The sequence below is a fragment of the Gymnoscopelus microlampas genome (genome assembly GCF_963454915.1).
Source record: "Gymnoscopelus microlampas genome assembly, chromosome: 9".
In the NCBI taxonomy this organism is placed as follows: Eukaryota; Metazoa; Chordata; class Actinopteri; order Myctophiformes; family Myctophidae; genus Gymnoscopelus; species Gymnoscopelus microlampas.
The window spans coordinates 22,423,034-22,441,188 of record NC_139946.1 but is presented as its reverse complement, the minus strand read 5'-3'; the positions used below and the strand labels follow the sequence as shown (position 1 = coordinate 22,441,188).

Sequence of the window (18,155 nt, the reverse complement as noted above, 5' to 3'; positions counted from 1 at the left end):
AAATGATACAGCATACTGTAGGTCTGTATTCTGACAGAAACTTCAAACTTTCCTGTTGTTCATCTATTTTATTCCTTAATGAATGCAAGTACGATGGGGGCAGAGGAATACGACACAGCTGCTGTCTCAGTTATCTCTGGCACACCCCATCCCTCTTTCCCAGCTATATCAGTTGAAAATGCACACAGCAATACTGCTGCTGCATAAAGTTCAGCAGTTTGATGTGTCTGATTCCCAAATATGCCTTTAAAAAAAGTTTTCAATCTTTAAAAATAGGCTTACATTTAAAGCCCTAGACACATTTACTAACTCAGAAATTACTTAATATCACAGTTTTCAAGTCCTTACAAACCATGTTGGGCTGAGTCGCAGGGAACTAATGTATTCTCCGGAGATGAGAAGCTGCACATTGAACAGGCTGTAAATTGATCCTGGCTGGAGGCAGGCTGTAAGTCAGGACATGATTGGTATGAACTTTCATGGCCAAGAGCTCTTTTTGTCTTTGAAATAATAGTCCATGTCAATGAATTGTGTAATGGGGGGGCCCATGTTTTTTGTTGTTGGGGTTAATGGTGTTGCGGCTTGTGATGACACAAGATTCCCATATTTGAGTTATTACAGTTTTCAGAGATCCATTATTTGTACCACTAAGCCATTCCACACCCATTATAGGAAGCATTTTCCATAAAGCTTATGAAAGCCAATCACTCAAGCAGTCATTTGGCATGACTAGCTTTGTCCAAATGCTGTAACTGCATTAAATTAGGATCCTGGGTAACTTGTGTAACTTCTAGCCTTCTAGCCACTATCCAGTGTGCTATCACCACAGGAGCTTGTTTATCAGCTTGGACATCTTGATTGATGGTGAAGCTGTAACACACCAGGCCTCAGCACCACAGCAGACAGCCTGAAGTGATTTGTGTCGAAGAGGGCAAAGTCAACTGCCCTGAGACTGCGAAACGAAAGGGGTGTGTGTGTGAATTGTGAAGTGTGTGTGTGTGTGTGTGTGTGTGTGTGTGTGTGTGTGTGTGTGTGTGTGTGTGTGTGTGTGTGTGTGTGTGTGTGTGTGTGTGTGTGTGTGTGTGTGTGTGTGTGTGTGTGTGTGTGTGTGTGTGTCACTTCAGTGCAGTACAGCCCACAGGACACAGACTTGGATGCTGCCCATTGTGAGAAGCTGGGGGGCCTGATAGAGCGCTGCTTGGCAGGCTGAACTTTGCAGATCTGCAGGGCCCACTCCTACTGAAGATCTAATGCCTCTGGATTCATTAGAACATGCTCTATGGACCCCATAAGGCACAAGGCTCATAGTTACGGTATAGGCTCACAGCTGTACAAAAGAGAGAGAGATAAAACGTTTTGAATAAAGAAATTAACATTACTGTCAATGAGGAACTGTGCCATCCAATAAAACCTCAAGCTGTGATTTTCCAAATATGGAGAGGGAGTTGGCTGAAGACATGGTTGGCCTCACCATTACTGCATGTAAACCGTCGAAGGCCCTTCACCTCGGCCATTCACCTCGGCCATTCAGCATGACTTAAAAAGCAAGACTGACACAACAGCACGAACAGTACGTAGAAAATTAAAAAATAAATCATACTGGATGTAATGACTTTGAGTTAAAAAAAAAATGAGTTTGGCTATTTCCACTATTTATCATTAAATATGGCCTACTTTGGCCATAGAACATAATTTATTTATATAGTATTGGTACCAATTATTGTCAGTTATTTCTTTGTATATTTAAGTTATCTGCCCTGTAAGTGCAATACATTTTTTGTTTACATAGCCTAAAAGCCAAAACGAAATGTAATTTGCATGTTCCAATGGTCAATGCCAAAACCTCAATTCAATTGTTAGGCGTAATTATTTATATGAATCGTTGAGTAATGTCATGATCATGACAGTCCTAGCGACAGCACCACAGGCACTTCAGCCAACATTGGCAACAATAGTCTTATAGAACAAGGATTGCATGTCGTTACTGTCAGGCAGAAACCTTGTATCTCCTGTCATGTGTTTTTCATACATTAATGCCCTACTTCATCATACAGGTGTCACATGAAAGTAGTGAAAATAGCAGATCCACAAGCTCACAGAATGTCGCAACTTGTAGATCTGCTATTTCAAATGTTGTTGTTTTTTTATAAAAAAGGAACGGTTTTGGACATAGAACGTTTTCGCCCGACAGCAAAGATGTGTAGTTGCCAGCCTGGACAGCCAATGGCTGTCTCCATTCATAGTAAAAGTGTGTTAAAATGACTGACTGTTTTCAGTGATAGCACTGTCTGTTGACTGCATGACATCCTACAGAATGGGGAATGAGTATGGACATTTACAGTGCCTTTTTTTTTTTACCTTTCTACAAATAGTTGATATAAACATTTTTAAACTTTCAACAAGACCACTTCTCCTTTTCTATCGCTCAGCTCGACACAAATGATGTATTTTCAACAGAAAACAGTGTTGACGTGACAAATATGCCATTTTTGTTGGGTGACAAAGTATGAATGAGACCTAACTATCATTGCCGTTACAAATACAAAAATGCAATAGGCCTATGGTGTCAGAAAAATACCTCTCCCTGCTTAAAATATGACTGCAGATACTAGTACTGTAAAATGTTTATTTAGATTTCTCTGCTTGGTAGTGATGAGTTACAGTTCTGAATTAGATTAATGGAATCAGATTAAGGGAATCAAATGATCTATTACTCTCGTGTAATGTAATTTAGCATTGCTAATGACAGTTGAATTATCTACTTTAGTAGCTGGAAAATAATTTCTACATTAGGTCTCACTGAAAGAATTTCATTAGACAGGATTAACATACAGTATTTTTATCAACGTGAAGCAGAAACTGACACCTACTTAGTATAACATTTGAATTATGATGCAAAAATAGAATAGGCATCCATCCTTGGATAGACAGAAGATAGAAGATATTTACTGACAGCATCTCGTCCGTTAACACATTCCATGCCAGCGTTTAATCTCATAATGTACTCACCAGTGCCAGCGTTTTATTTTTTTATTTTTTGTTTTTTTCATGTCGCCACAGACCTCGTTAAATTCCTTAAGATCGATCATTAAAGTGTTTGTAAACACAGCCACGATCGGTCTGCGCCGAGCAGTGAAATCCGTTTGAAAAACCGAGCCGCCATCTTGTAGTTAGAACGGTTTATGTTAAACAGTGATCAGCGAGGAGAAAGACTACAAACGAGAAAATGGCGTTTTAGTGTCCGCTTTAGAATGGAGGCCGAAAAACCGGATCCCGGATAATTCCGTTTCCGGTGGTGCTACAATGAAATGTGTCGTATCGAAAATTGAAAAAAGTGCAATGTGAACTTTAAAAAATAAAATAAAAAAAAAGACCAGTTGGCGTAGATCTACGCGACTGGCACGTGCCGGCTTTAAATAGGTTCGCGTAGATCTACGCGATTGGCAGTCAATGTAAAGAGAGAGTAGTTCACAAAAAAAAATACTTATTTTCAGATTTGTTTTTTTTGTCGTATTCCTAAGCCAATCGTTTGATGACCGGAGACTCAAATGCAGGTCAATTGAGTCTCCGACTGTTATCAAATTATTGGTTTAGGAATGCGACAAAAACAAAATTCGAATTGTGTAATTCTGATTGATAGAAAATAAGTAATTGTTTGGGTTAACTACTCAATTGTAAATGTAAGATTATCATTTATTACAATAGTGATATATAGAAGTCTAGTCTTAATTTATATACAAACCATAACAGCGCTTACTTTAACGCAACCAAATCATCTGGACTGTAAAATTAACTAAGCTTTTTGAGTCCTCTTACATGAGATACAGTGCCAAACACTCCACCGCCACTAAATCTTAGTTTTGAGCAATGGAGCTGCTGTTCTGGCTGTTGGAATTGCAAATGTGTTTATTGAGCACTGAGATAAACTGCCACGTTTATGTACCCTGCCACCACCAACACATAATCATTTGATTAAGTTGTTTGCATAATGCTGGAGTAAATCACATTAGGGAAATTAGATTTTCTTTTTTCCCCCCCATCACAAGCCAGTGCAACACCATGAAGATTGAATGAAATTCATTTGCTTTGTATTGCAGTTAAAATGTAAAAATATATAGTGAATGGTGTCGACATGGTTTATTAATGAAACTGTCCATCCTTATTCCAAAAGGTGACTAAGACACCTCACAGACTTACACCGCATATTGTTAAGAACCCTTGTTTTGGCTACAATTCACTTCCTATGAATATTTGATATCAGTCATTTTCTGATTGAAAATACTGTAAGCCAAGTAAAGTACGAGTCTGTGGAATAGTATTCCTGCATAAGAAATGAAAAGTTGTATTGATTATATTCATTAATTTAGCTGGGGACCCCCTTAAGGGCCCCTGGGGGTCCCCGGACCCCACTTTGAGGTCCACTGGTATAGAGAGATGAGAAAAAGGTCTGCCCTCTTTATTCCTGGCATTGTCAAGCCAAGTTCATGTACATAATTAGCTCCATTCCATTCAAGGTCTCAGACAGCTATGTGGTAATGATGAAAACAAAAAGGGTGGAACAACACACAATTAGGCCATTCAATGTATTCCATTCAATCTATTCTGTACGCCACGATGCCTATTGTATCTGAAACCAGCCCAAGTGAAATAGATGTTGGTTAAAAATTAAGTGAAAATAACTGTGAAAAAACGGTGCACTTAGCACAAGCAATATCCTTCACACCATCCACAACAAAGTTCTGACTCACTCACTAGAAAGCATGAAAAGATATGGTGAAACGTTCCCAATCTTCCAAACTATGCCGAATATTGAAAGTATTGAAAACAGAATACCAGCACTCAAGGATCAATCATCTTCTACTTATTGAGGGCAAAACATTAACGTGTTTCAATTGCTGTATAAGCCATCGTTCCAAATCAACAGAAATGGCATTTTATAGACAATTGGTGAAGTCCAAACACCAATCGGCAAAGAGAATACATAATAGATTAATGAAAATAATCGTAAGCTTTTCTTACAAGAAGCATCAGCCAAACAAAGCACTAGACTAAAAAACAATGGTACCTTTGGGTAGGCTATCCTTCACAGCTTCTCAAGTAGAATAAATCTGCCAGTAGCACCATCTTCACAAAATACAATATGCCTCATTAAGGCTAGACATGGTGAAGAGTGTGGGAGCAGATGTTTTCTGAGACTCTATTAGGAGATTTGGGCTCTCCAGAGGAAGTTAGGATATCGGTCCAACAGGAAAATGAGGTGAGGGAAATGAAGTAGCATGTTTTGCTGGTTTACATGCAAAAAGCCCCTAAACGGAATTATCTAGCTTTGAGTGGGCACCATGCACCTTTAGTTTATGTGCATATGGTATGCTACAGTAAGTCACAGAGTTAGCAGTTACGCTGCTATGACACACACACACACACACACACACACACACACTTCTACATTGTATCTAATGATGACTTCTTCCTTTTATTAGCGATGGGTTCTCATTTGCACTGCCTGCCACACACTCACAATCTGTACTTTAATTGTGTTACAATTGTCAATGGACCTTGTAATGTTTCTATTCCAACATGATTTGTTTGGGTGAATTATATAACCATTGACAGCAGGTATATGACGTGTGGAAGGATATCTCTGTTTTTAAGCTGTTGTAATATAACATAACATACGATTTAGAAATATACCGCTCTGAACAACCATGATCATCATCGTGTACAGTGAACCGCCTGCATGGTCTGGTGACCCCCTTTTTCATTGCCATAGTCTTGTGGAAATGTTCACAGTCGCTGTCGTTGGTGTCTTTGTCACAGTAGACGGCTCACCGTATATCCCCATAGTGTCATCATCATAAAGATAAGTATCTTTGCTGTTAAGAAACCCTGGACACGGGTACTGTAAGATACCCTGGACACGGGTACCGCTCTGAGTTGTCCAACTTATCCTGATGCAAGTCGTTGTTGATTCCACTGTTGTAGGGGAAAGACTCTAGGGCCGCCGATAAGGCCGTTGCCATGGTGATGAAGGAGATACCAAGTAAGACCTCATCAGAAGGGAAGCCCCTCCTCACGGTGACTACCAAGGTGGGCAGAACCATTGTTGCAGAATCAGTGTTCATTTAACCACTTTCAACCTAAACGCCCTATTTTGGGCATGTCATTATAGGCAAAAAGAATTTGCCTAAATAGCAGAAATAGACAATTTATAAGCTCAGAACACATCACGATGCGATGTGTTGTGAGCTTGTACATCGGCTATTTTTGCTATGCGTCACATAATGGAGTATAGAGGGGCTTAAGTGGTTAACTTGTGAGTGTACAAATGAAACTAAATGGACGTGTAAGGATCCATTTTGGTTCCATTTGTACACTGTCAGAGTTACAAATGGATAAATTAACACTGAGGATTTTACTGTGCAGCTTTCAAGTGGAACTCCCTCCTCTGTTGGATATACAAAAATGGCAAAGCTTTGAGTGTGTTATATCTAAGCTCCACTTCATTGAGTCCTTCAACCGTAGTAACTTAAAATGGTAAAGGATCAACACTATTGATTTCACTTTCAGCTGCTCTATGGGGTATAAAACTAACTTCCTGTGCAATTATTTGCACTAATGGCATATTTTTTTTAACTTAATGAACATGACTTTTATTGAATAGTGACAAAGCACCTACAGTGCAACACTTGTTGGTCTGTGCATAAAATCAATAAATATATATAATAAAAAAATACATTTAAAGAATATAATAAATGAGACAGAAAGTGACAGAAGTGAACTCATTCTTCTTTGAAACATTTTGTTCCGATAATGATTTGTTCATGAGATATTGAGATTACATCGTCGACGGGTTTATTATAAAGATGTATTTCCATCCTAATTAGGGCAGAACAACTTCTCTTCTGAACTTTTTTACACCTCATAAGCAGCTATACTTTAGCGCAAACAAGTACTGTATGCATTTCCAAAATGCTATACTGTATGTATACTGTAGCTTGCAGCATGGCATTAGACTAATGGTTTAGCTCTCATTACTGTTGTGAAAACAGTCTCTGTGCTTTTCAGTTCGTGCTTTTTAAGTGTTTTGTGAATGTGTTGGTGTAGCAGAAGAATATATATGCTCTCTTGCCTGTTCTCTACTTGTTTGTGTTTTTGTGTGCTCCTGTGTGTGTTTTGCTATAGATTAATCCACCAAGCGCTGTGGTGTCAGACTCCTGCTGTGTGCATTCTGACACAGTTATGATTGCGCCAGGGGAGCGCTCTGTGGATTCGTCTATAGTTACTGTATGTGTCTGTGTTGTGATGTAATAACCTATCATGTATTTTCTAATTGTTTAACTTCAGTGTCAATACAGTACAAACAGTATGTACTTCTCCATCACCACAATCAAAGATGGGTTTGCAGGTGGACTTTGTTTTGAAAGTTTCCACTCTTGCAGAGGCTCGTAGCCTAATAGTGCTGCACATTTTATGCTGACTCACACTAGAACACACCAAAAAAACATCACTATTGACTATCATTCGTTTTTTTATCATAAATAAAACAAAACGCTTCCTGCACACTTATAATTTCAACTGATGTAAAAAGGGGCAAGCGATCGAATTGCCTCCTTTAATTAAAAAAGAAAAGCGTCCGTCCTTCATCAAGGTTAGCGATAATGAACCTGAGTGTGAATCTGAGTGACTGAGTGTCCTCAGAACAACAACAACAACCACAGTCTATTCAGCATGGCTGGTACAGTATGTGCCTAGGGGCAGTGGTTCTCAAAGTGGGGTCCAGGGACACCCAGGGGTCCTTGAGGAGGTTCCAGGGAGCCCTCAGCAAAATGTGCTAATAAAGAATCAAGATCATTTAGCCCCTTTAATCCTATACATTGAGCTTGCAGATCTTTAAAATTATGTCCCAGGCACAAAATATTTTCACATGGGGGGCCAAATACATATTTTGGGGTCCTTGACGTGAAAAAGTTTGAGAACCACTGGCGTAGGAGACCTGCTTTCTTCTTTTTAGCGGTGCCAACCGCTCTAAGCTTGACTTTGTCCGTATGTCCGTCCGTCCGTATCAGCACGGGATGATGAGCACGGGATTTTACACAGCTATAACTCCAGTTTACTGCATGCCACCAAGTCCAAATATTGTATGTGGACTTAGACCACCAATAGGGACGAGCATGAATTGCTGAAGTTATCACAGCGGGGTCCAGGGACCCCCCGCGTATGTTCTGTCCGTCCGCCCGTTTAGGGCACGGGATTCAAAACAGCTATAACTCCAGTTTGAAGCCTGCCACCAAGTCCACATTTGGTATGTGGACTTACACCACCAATAGGGACGAGCATGCATTGATGAAGTTATCAAAGCGGGGTCCAGGGACCCCACGCGTATGTTCTGTCCGTCCGCCCGTTTAGGGCACGGGATTCAAAACAGCTATAACTCCAGTTTGAAGCCTGCCACCAAGTCCACATTTGGTATGTGGACTTACACCACCAATAGGGACGCGCATGAATTGATGAAGTTATCAAAGAGGGGTCCAGGGACCCCCAGCGCCCGTATGAGCACGGGATGAGCACGGGATTTCAAACAGCTATAACTCCAGTTTGCAGCATGCCACCAAGTCCACATTTGGTATGTGGACTTACACCACCAATAGGGACGAGCATGAATTGATGAAGTTATCAAAGCGGGGTCCAGGGACCCCCCGCGTATGTTCTGTCCGTCCGCCCGTTTAGGGCACGGGATTCAAAACAGCTATAACTCCACTTTGAAGCCTGCCACCAAGTCCACATTTGGTATGTGGACTTACACCACCAATAGGGACGAGCATGAATTGATGAAGTTATCAAAGAGGGGTCCAGGGCCCCCCAGCGCCCGTATGAGCACGGGATGAGCACGGGATTTAAAACAGCTATAACTCCAGTTTGCAGCATGCCACCAAGTCCACATTTGGTATGTGGACTTACACCACCAATAGGGACGAGCATGAATTGCTGAAGTTATCAAAGCGGGGTCCAGGGACCCCCCGCGTATGTTATGTCCGTCCGCCCGTTTAGGGCACGGGATTTAAAACAGCTATAACTCCAGTTTGCAGCATGCCACCAAGTCCAAATTTGGTATGTGGACTTAGACCACCAATAGGGACCAGCATGAATTGCTGAAGCCCCGCCCCCTCTGTCTTCCCATTGGCTGGCCTTTAAACAGCCATAACTCACGTTCGCAGCATGCTACGGAGTACAAATTTTGTGCATGGACTAAAACCACCAATAGGGACAAACTGTAATTACTTAAGCCCCGCCCCCTCTGTCTGCCCATTGGCTGGGCTTTAAACAGCCATTATTCCAGTTTGCAGCATGCTACCAAGTACACATTTGGTAAGTGGACTCAGACCACCAATAGGGACGAACTGAAATGAGTTAAGCCCCGCCCCAAAGGCACCGCTTCCTTCACACAGGGTGTGATTTTTTAAAATATATTTAGCCTAATAGTTTATATTTTATTTTACATTTTGTGTCAAGACAAAAGACAGTGCACAACAAGACGATACCAAAAACATCCCACCAAAACAGACAAAACATTGCAATAATAATATTATCTATCTATATATCTATCTATATATACATTTCTAAACCCAAAACCCCCCAAAAAAAACTGCCACTGTGTGGGACTAAACACAAAAACAACATATCAATGTCACTAACAAGACACGCCACAACGTGCAGAATTACTACGCGCAGTCTGTAGGCCACTTCATACTGCTCAGCACACATCTGCCCCCTCGCAGCATAATTAATTGCGGCCAACACAAACTCACAACATTACAGTCGGCCATGTTGTTCCTTAGCGTCATCGCCGACCACCGCCCAACGAGACCCAAGTGAGGTCAGACAACACACTCCATATTTGGGCATAGCTCCATTGGGAACATCTCCTATTATGGCTTTATATAACCGCCCAACGAGACCCAAGTGAGGTCAGACAACACACTCCATATTTGGGCATAGCTCCATTGGGAACATCTCCTATTATGGCTTTATATATTATAGAGACCAACAAACACAAAGCCCCGCGCAGCGGCTAGGGGGGAGGGGCGCGCAGCGCCCCGACCCTCTAGTATATATATACATTTCTAAACCCAAAACCCCCCAAAAAAAACTGCCACTGTGTGGGACTAAACACAAAAACAACATATCAATGTCACTAACAAGACACGCCACAACGTGCAGAATTACTACGCGCAGTCTGTAGGCCACTTCATACTGCTCAGCACACATCTGCCCCCTCGCAGCATAATTAATTGCGGCCAACACAAACTCACAACATTACAGTCGGCCATGTTGTTCCTTAGCGTCATCGCCGACCACCGCCCAACGAGACCCAAGTGAGGTCAGACAACACACTCCATATTTGGGCATAGCTCCATTGGGAACATCTCCTATTATGGCTTTATATAACCGCCCAACGAGACCCAAGTGAGGTCAGACAACACACTCCATATTTGGGCATAGCTCCATTGGGAACATCTCCTATTATGGCTTTATATATTATAGAGACCAACAAACACAAAGCACCGCGCAGCGGCTAGGGGGGAGGGGCGCGCAGCGCCCCGACCCTCTAGTTAATAATAAAACAATAATAAAACATCAATAGCAACACATTGGTAGGTTTTACGGAAACAGTTGCCTTACTAACACTTTCTAGACCTGCTTTCGTAAGGTAAACCATGAGGTATATTGCACGCTAGCTGGCAACTCAATTCCCTTAAGATGACCCAGCACCACATACTGTACAGTAGAGATCAATAGTCTCATGTATATAGCATTGCACCAGCAGATATCAATAGCCCTCACCCTTTCATTATTTACAGAATCAAAAGTCCAACAGTCAAATCACTGCAGTAATACAAGCATCCACATTCAACTACCGCATCCTCGATTTTGTTTCCAAACATTTGGTTTCATGTTTAAGATACATCCAAAGAAAATCAATATGCAATCTTGTATTTAATCTATACTTAAAGTAGATGTCAAGGTTTCATGTATTATTTGAATTTGAGCTCAGATCACACACGCTTTAAACAAAAGACCAGATCAAGCCGGTGACTGAAATAGTATACACACTTTACACTCTATCCACACTAACCACAGTGTGGTGCGGTTAAGGAGATACAATCCGGTGTGCTGTAAATGAACACATAGGATTTTACTGTGTATATAAAAAAAAACTCTTGTCTCTGTCATAAGGGACACCACCACAACCTTTGTAATGGCAGCACTCTGCAACAATTTAACCATGGATAATCAGTGTGATTTTCATGTACATTGCCACTATTTATATGTAGCATGAGGGACAGATACTGGTGCTCTGTGCAGCATCATGACAGTATTATAAAGATTTAAGAGACAGTAGAGGATGGACCCAATGTCACAGATACAGATGGGCATCCTAGATAATAAACAGAGCTTGCGTAATCGTGTCCCCCATGCTCAGATACTTGTTTGTGCGTGCACACGTGTGCACACACACACACACACACACACACACACACACACACACACACACACACACACACACACACACACACACACACACACACACACACACACACACACAGAGAGAGAGAGAAAGCTGGTGCCAGCCAGCATTGTTTTCAAAGAGCATCTGGTGCATATTTTATGCTTGAACTGTTTGCTCCAAAGTAAAAAAGCATCCAGACATCGTAATGAAGGACCATACCGGCATCAATACATACTGTATAATTGCCTATTTAAAGCTATGTCAAAAAGAAACTGTCACACACAAGATTCTCCTCCTGTGCATTTATTTCACCAATTATGTTTCTGCAAGAGCTTTCTTCATCAGGGTGGAGCTGTTCACAGCTTAAGTTTTATAAAATATGATACATAAACATACTGTACTCAATTTTCACATTAATGGCTTTATTTTTAGGGAACGTCAGTCATTAAGGAATTCTGGCATCAAAACCTGTCTGTTCAGCACGGTTCTCGTCAGTGACTTGAGCAATTGATCTGAACTTGCATACTGATTATTAGCATATGCACATTGCACACAACCGCGACGCCTGTTTTTCACTTTCCCAAAATGTAAGCTATTTTTTAGCGTTTGTATGTAAACACCTATAGTCTATGGAAAACACCGGAGATTCTGCATTCAGGTTATGGGATGCTTGGGATCTGTCGTCGCCATGGTCACAGCGCCGCAAACTACGGGATGATCAAACTGCTCATGTGTGGCCTTACTGCTGCCGTCCTGAAGAACGCCTGTGACAACAGGCTGAGGCAGACCTGCCTCACAGCTTAGCTACAAAGTTGTAAAGGAGTCGCTCGCAGACTTGCATTTAGGAGCCGTGTCCACACACACAGCCTTTTATGAGCGGAGGGCAGCGAAACTGTGCATGCACACTCCCTGGGTGCCAGAGCAGAACCTCTGCCCCAAACTTTTCATTTTCATGAAACACATTTTTGCAAAACACATTTTTTTATATTACTCCTATAGATTTTACTCATGCATCACGCAAATTGGTACACAGTATCTCTATAGTCATCTGATCAAGACGGATCTGTCAGATTTTCTTCCAAAGTTTGCAGGATTGGTCAGTTTTTAACAAAATACCTCAAATCATGAATGCAGCGTGCAATTTTTGAGAAAGTTTGCACGCACATTCCCACTAGGCAGAGGAAGAAATGCCACTTGAACATTTTCAAAGCAGCCTCATGGTGGCGCTATAGCAGGCCGATTCATGTTTTTACCTATAATTGCACCGAACGCACACTCCCTAGAAAAAATCTTTTTCATAGCACCACCAGGAGGCGACTTATAACACATTTTGGGATATTACTCCATCAGATTTTATCCAAATTTCACCCAAAATTGGTACACATGATCTCTAATAGTCATGTGATTAAGACAGATCTCTTAGATTTTTCATATTCCATCCTAATTGACGAATAACCTACTGTACCTGACCTGGCGGTGACCTGTGCTCCGAGGAGCACTTTTTCTAGTTTAGTTATAAAATGTTCTTCAAAGTCATCAAAACTTTACAGAACTTGCCTGAATAATGGAGTCAATGTTGGTCAAATAATTGCACGATTAATAATTCATAGACATTTTGTTCATAAATCAATCTTTTTCTCCAGGGACTAATTTCAGCTAGACTTATCAAATCAATCCCTGCTTTAAAATGTATCAACTATGACATAACTTTGACGTAAAATAACTGTGCATCAACTTTCAAGTCTTTGCAAGTTCATTTTCATACTGAGATCAACAGAATCTAATGACTTCCTCAAACAATCCGCTTTGGAAAAAGGTCTGCAGTAATGTCTACAGTATATATAACATATAACGTGTCATGTGTCATATTCAATGAGCTAAACATGCCAGACTCTAGTCGTTTCATACACATCTCTCTTCCTTTTTCATAACTCCTCCCCCTCCTCTTTGTCTGCCCGCCTCCATGAGTCATAGTCATGCCAGATCTAAGCTGTTTTCAAGCATTTTCCAAATAATTCAAACATTTTAAAAACATTAAAAAGAACAGCCATCTGGTACGATCTGCTATTCTTTTTTTTAATCTTCGAAAATCTAAGTTCTACTGACATGCCCAAAATAGAGAGGTCAGGGTTATAGTTAACAGAAGATCCCATTTCTCCATTCTCTCCTTTCCCTGTTATATACAGTACATCTCTTGCTCTTTCATAACTCCCTTCCCCATCCTCTTCCTCTGCCTACCTCCCCTCACCTCTACTCCTTAGGACTCGTATGAGTTATTAACTGGTGTACCGCATGTCTCCCTTGACAACAACATCTGAGAAGTAGCCGGAGTCATGCCCGAGTGGCACAATTAGCCAGAGCTTTCCGTTACGCAATTATCTGAGTTATCCCTGAAGCACTTGTAAATAAAGTGGCAGTGTGGTTCGCATAGGGAAAGAGCAAAAAGGTTCAAAACGGGTAAAGGGCAGCAACGGGGAGAGAAAGTCAAGTGCTCGTCAAGGACAAACCACAGAGAAAGCTCTCCTGGGTTCTTCTTGCAGAGGGACACTGAACCTATAATTGGCATCAACAGGGTTCCATTTGTAAAAAAAAAAGACAGGGGAAAAAAAGGGAAAATTTTCTGATATATTTTATACTTCGTCTTACAAAAAACAGTGGAGATAGCAGATTGTGACATGAGCATTTTGAAAATATTTTCCAACATTTTTGAAAATTTGCCCAAAATAGAGACACCAGGGTCAATGTGGTTAACACGTTTAATTAAATTGTTAAATTATGATATTATTAAACATAATATCAAACCTATCAGTCTACTGTACATTTCCCAAAAGGAAATGCATATTTCTGCATATTTTATTCAGCCTGACCAGAAGCGGGGATAAAACACCCCCACCAGCGATAAAAATGATTCACCAGAGAGGTAGATATCAAAAGCAGAGGCAGAGAAGCAGAGGCACGTATTAATCCCGCCCCCCCAGCAAATTGCATCCTCCATCTCCTGTATCTGGATGATTAGCCTAGTTGGAGAAATATGTGCAGTTCTGTGTCACAGTTTGAAAAATAACAGTATAGATAGAATGGCATCGTTAGTCAGAATTTCGCCCCAGTGGCAATTAGAAGAAGTGCTTTGAAGCACCTTTTTTACGTGGGGAATGTGATAAAAATGTTGAATGATGCAAATAACACAAGGTCCGCTATCAGTAGCCTCCCAGTGGCAATGTGGTACTGTGACCTTGTTCTCCTCATTTCATTGGCTCCTGCCACCTACCATACAGCAATCTGAATTCAAAACAGTGTTTTAAAACTACCTTGATCGACAAAATGTGTTTTTGTTTCAAAGTTAAGCTAACTTTTACTTTTGTTTTGCACAAATGTGCCAGTGTTGCCAATATCTTTTCCCCTCAGTGACACTCAGCTGGGCTCTCTGCTATAATTCTGTCTTCCTGTCTCAATGTTTTCTCAGGACACTGCCAACTTCCACTTTGACTGTCAGTGCATTTGATTGTAGCTATGCTGCCAGCGTATACTGTCCTTACAGTAAGTCATGCCATACAGTCACTGCATCAAGAAACATTATTCTCTTCAGGTACGGTTTCCGCTTATAGGCTACGCTTAGGTGTCTTGTATCAATCAATGACAGGGGAAAAAAAGTTGGAGGCATTCAAGGACACCTTTTATCGTGGGGTAATTTTCACACAGACTACTAAGTGATTTTGCCACGCATCTCACTTTAAGTCACACAGTAACTACTCACAGATGTCCTCGGCAGACGTTTTTATGTGACAGAAATCCCTTTCACTGACAGATGCTTTACTAATCACCATGCAAGGTGTGCTGCTGTTTTATGTGCACATGATGCATGGCATTAATGGAATTAAGACTCCTTGGGCTCCCTCTCTCTGCCACCACTCCCCCCCCCCTCGTCTTTCTTTCCTGAAAACAACAAAACAACGGAGCTTGCACGAAAATGTATTTCACCCACTGATTCACACCTGTAAACCTGTACAGGTGTGGACAATGTGTGGGACAATAAAACTAAAAGAAAAGAACTATAGTCGAAGGTATATTGATTGATTGATTGACATTTTTATTAGTCAAAAATAATGTAAAACATCAGTTACATTTATAATACTTTTGTCTAAAAGGTCCGTCCAGACACGTCCGTATTAGATCGCGTCATACAAGAACTGTTATATAAAAATACCATGACATTTCTTTTTACATTATTTGTTTATATTAATGTTATGTTATAAAAATCTAATTGTTTTGCCACTTATTTGGGGACCCAATGGCAATACCCTCACGGCCCACCAGTGGACCCCAGCCCACAGGTTGAGAATCACTGACAGTGTCTGGTAAACGTGCCTAGCAACTGTATGCTACACCATAATCTTGGAATATTCTCTAAAATGACAATTTCATATCAACAGATAGGACTGTTGACCTCAGATTGCACTTGTTTTTAGGTTGCACTGTGCTCGGAGTCCAAGTAAGAGGATGGTCTTTTATATATTCTAGCGCCACCTTTATGACAAAATGTCAACATTGAACACATGCTCTCTCTCTCTAATAAGCAGATTGCAGGAACTACTTTTTTTGGTGACCTCATGACCTTTCCTCTAGCACCACCCATAATCCAAAATTTCCACATTCCAATATTTGGGTATTGTACTTGTCTGTCCAATATTTTGATCCTAAATGAGATATCTCAAAAACTACAACCCAGGGTGTTAGAGTCAACACAACCTCTAGGGACTCAGGAGATAGAGTGGCTGTGTGGGAGATGCAAGGTTCCCTGGCTCCTCCTGGATTCGTGTCAAAGTGTCCTTGAGCAAGACTCTGAACCCCTAACTGCTCCCGATGAGCAGGTTGGTGCCTTGCATGGTTGCCTGCCTCCGCTATCGGTGTGTTTATGTGTGTGTGTGTGTGTGTGTGTGTGTGTGTGTGTGTGTGTGTGTGTGTGTGTGTGTGTGTGTGTGTGTGTGTGTGTGCGTGCGCGAGTGTGTGTGCGTGCTGGGTGCGTGCGCACTATATAAATGCATAACATAAAGTGGGTTTCCATAATCTTGGTGACGTCCATCTGGGTGCATATAGCAATGGCTGTGCAAGTGCATCTCATTAAATGCCAGTAGACCTGATCCAAACAAGTAGGCGACAGACCGTGCTCCTTGTTGACACCGTAATTGCAGTGGGCTGCTGATCTGCAAACAACACTACCCCTTGTGCCTTTCCTCCCACATTAGCACACAGCAACTCCCCAAACCAAACACGTAAAGTAAAAGAGTAGAGTAAAACACGCCACTGCGCCTCAGAATTGTCAATTTGTGCCTCCACTGAGAGCCTCATGCCAATGCCCCTGCATGAAGATAAGACCCTTAACCAGGCTGGGTTGCACCAACATGAATTAAATTAATTCTGGTTTTCTTAAACCAGTTTAAACAATGATTAAAATAGGATTAGTTTAGTTTCAGTGCCCACCATGATTGATTACTTTTAGATACTTTTTTAAAAACAAATCACAAATGTCTTGTGAATTTGCTACTTTTTAAAATAAAAGCTGTACATTAACCGTTGGTACTGCTGTTAACAATTCTCTCTGTAATACCTTGTGACCAACTAGATATCTATTTATAGCCTACATATTCATTATGCTACCATGGCAAGGAGTTCACATTTTCCTGGACTTGATTTTTTCCCCCAGTAATTGAGGACAACACCTTGTGCTCCTTTTAGATACTTTTTTAAAAACAAATCACAAATGTCTTGTGAATTTGCTACTTTTTAAAATAAAAGCTGTACAGTAACCGTTAGTACTGCTGTTAACAATTCTCTCTGTAATACCTTGTGACCAACTAGATATCTATTTATAGCCTACATATTCATTATGCTACCATGGCAAGGAGTTCACATTTTCCTGCACTTGATTTTTCCCCCAGTAATTGAGGACAACACCTTGTAGCATAAAAACACAAAGCTACTATGCGCTGGAGAAGCAGTCGCACAGCAGAGTTCATTTCGCTTCCATACTTGATAGCTGGTCCAACCTTCCTATTGAGGTATATGACCAGAGCTGTCTGGGAGAAATGCGGGGCCCGGTGCGCGCTGCGCGCGCGCGCGCACTCTCCGGAGGGAGTTTTGGGCAGTTTTGGGCGGATATTTCCGAGTTTTTGGTGGTTATTTGCGGTTATTTCTTTTAATAATTCTTAATAAACGTGATTCTGTTCACTTAAGAAAAAAAAGAAAAAAAAAAATATTTTTTTTTCTCGTTTTTTTGCGGGGCCCCCCCCAGCCGCACCGCTCGCACCACCCTTCCTGCGGCCCTGTATATGACAGACTATTTTGTAAATCTATACTGCTAGGAAATTACACTGAGATTGTAAAAGGTTTTGATTTAACCAGAATTAAGTTTAAACTAGATTCAAACTAGGTTGATTTTTTTGTGCAACATGATTAGTAGGTAAAGCTTGATAGTAAAACCAAGTTTGTGCAACCAAGTCTTGTTAAATTAATGTGAAATAGACTACTGTTACTAGCCTACTCAGGGAGTCGGGAACAACGTAAATAAGTAATGATGCATGTTGGCAATGTATGCCCCACCCAGTTTTGCAATACCCGTTGCACCTGTTGTCAGACTACCCAGTGCCCA

At 41.1% G+C, this 18,155-nt stretch overlaps 1 protein-coding gene across 1 annotated transcript in view; it reads left to right on the top strand.

Moving 5' to 3' along the window:
- pex5la (peroxisomal biogenesis factor 5-like a) overlaps positions 1-18,155 on the top strand; it is a gene marked incomplete at both ends in the record, with an annotated part of 136,449 nt that overhangs the window by 68,776 nt on the left and 49,518 nt on the right. The window contains one exon of the mRNA XM_084066022.1: positions 5,983-6,087. Coding sequence (XP_083922148.1) covers positions 5,983-6,087 — 105 coding nt within the window. The remainder of the gene's footprint in view (positions 1-5,982; positions 6,088-18,155) is intronic.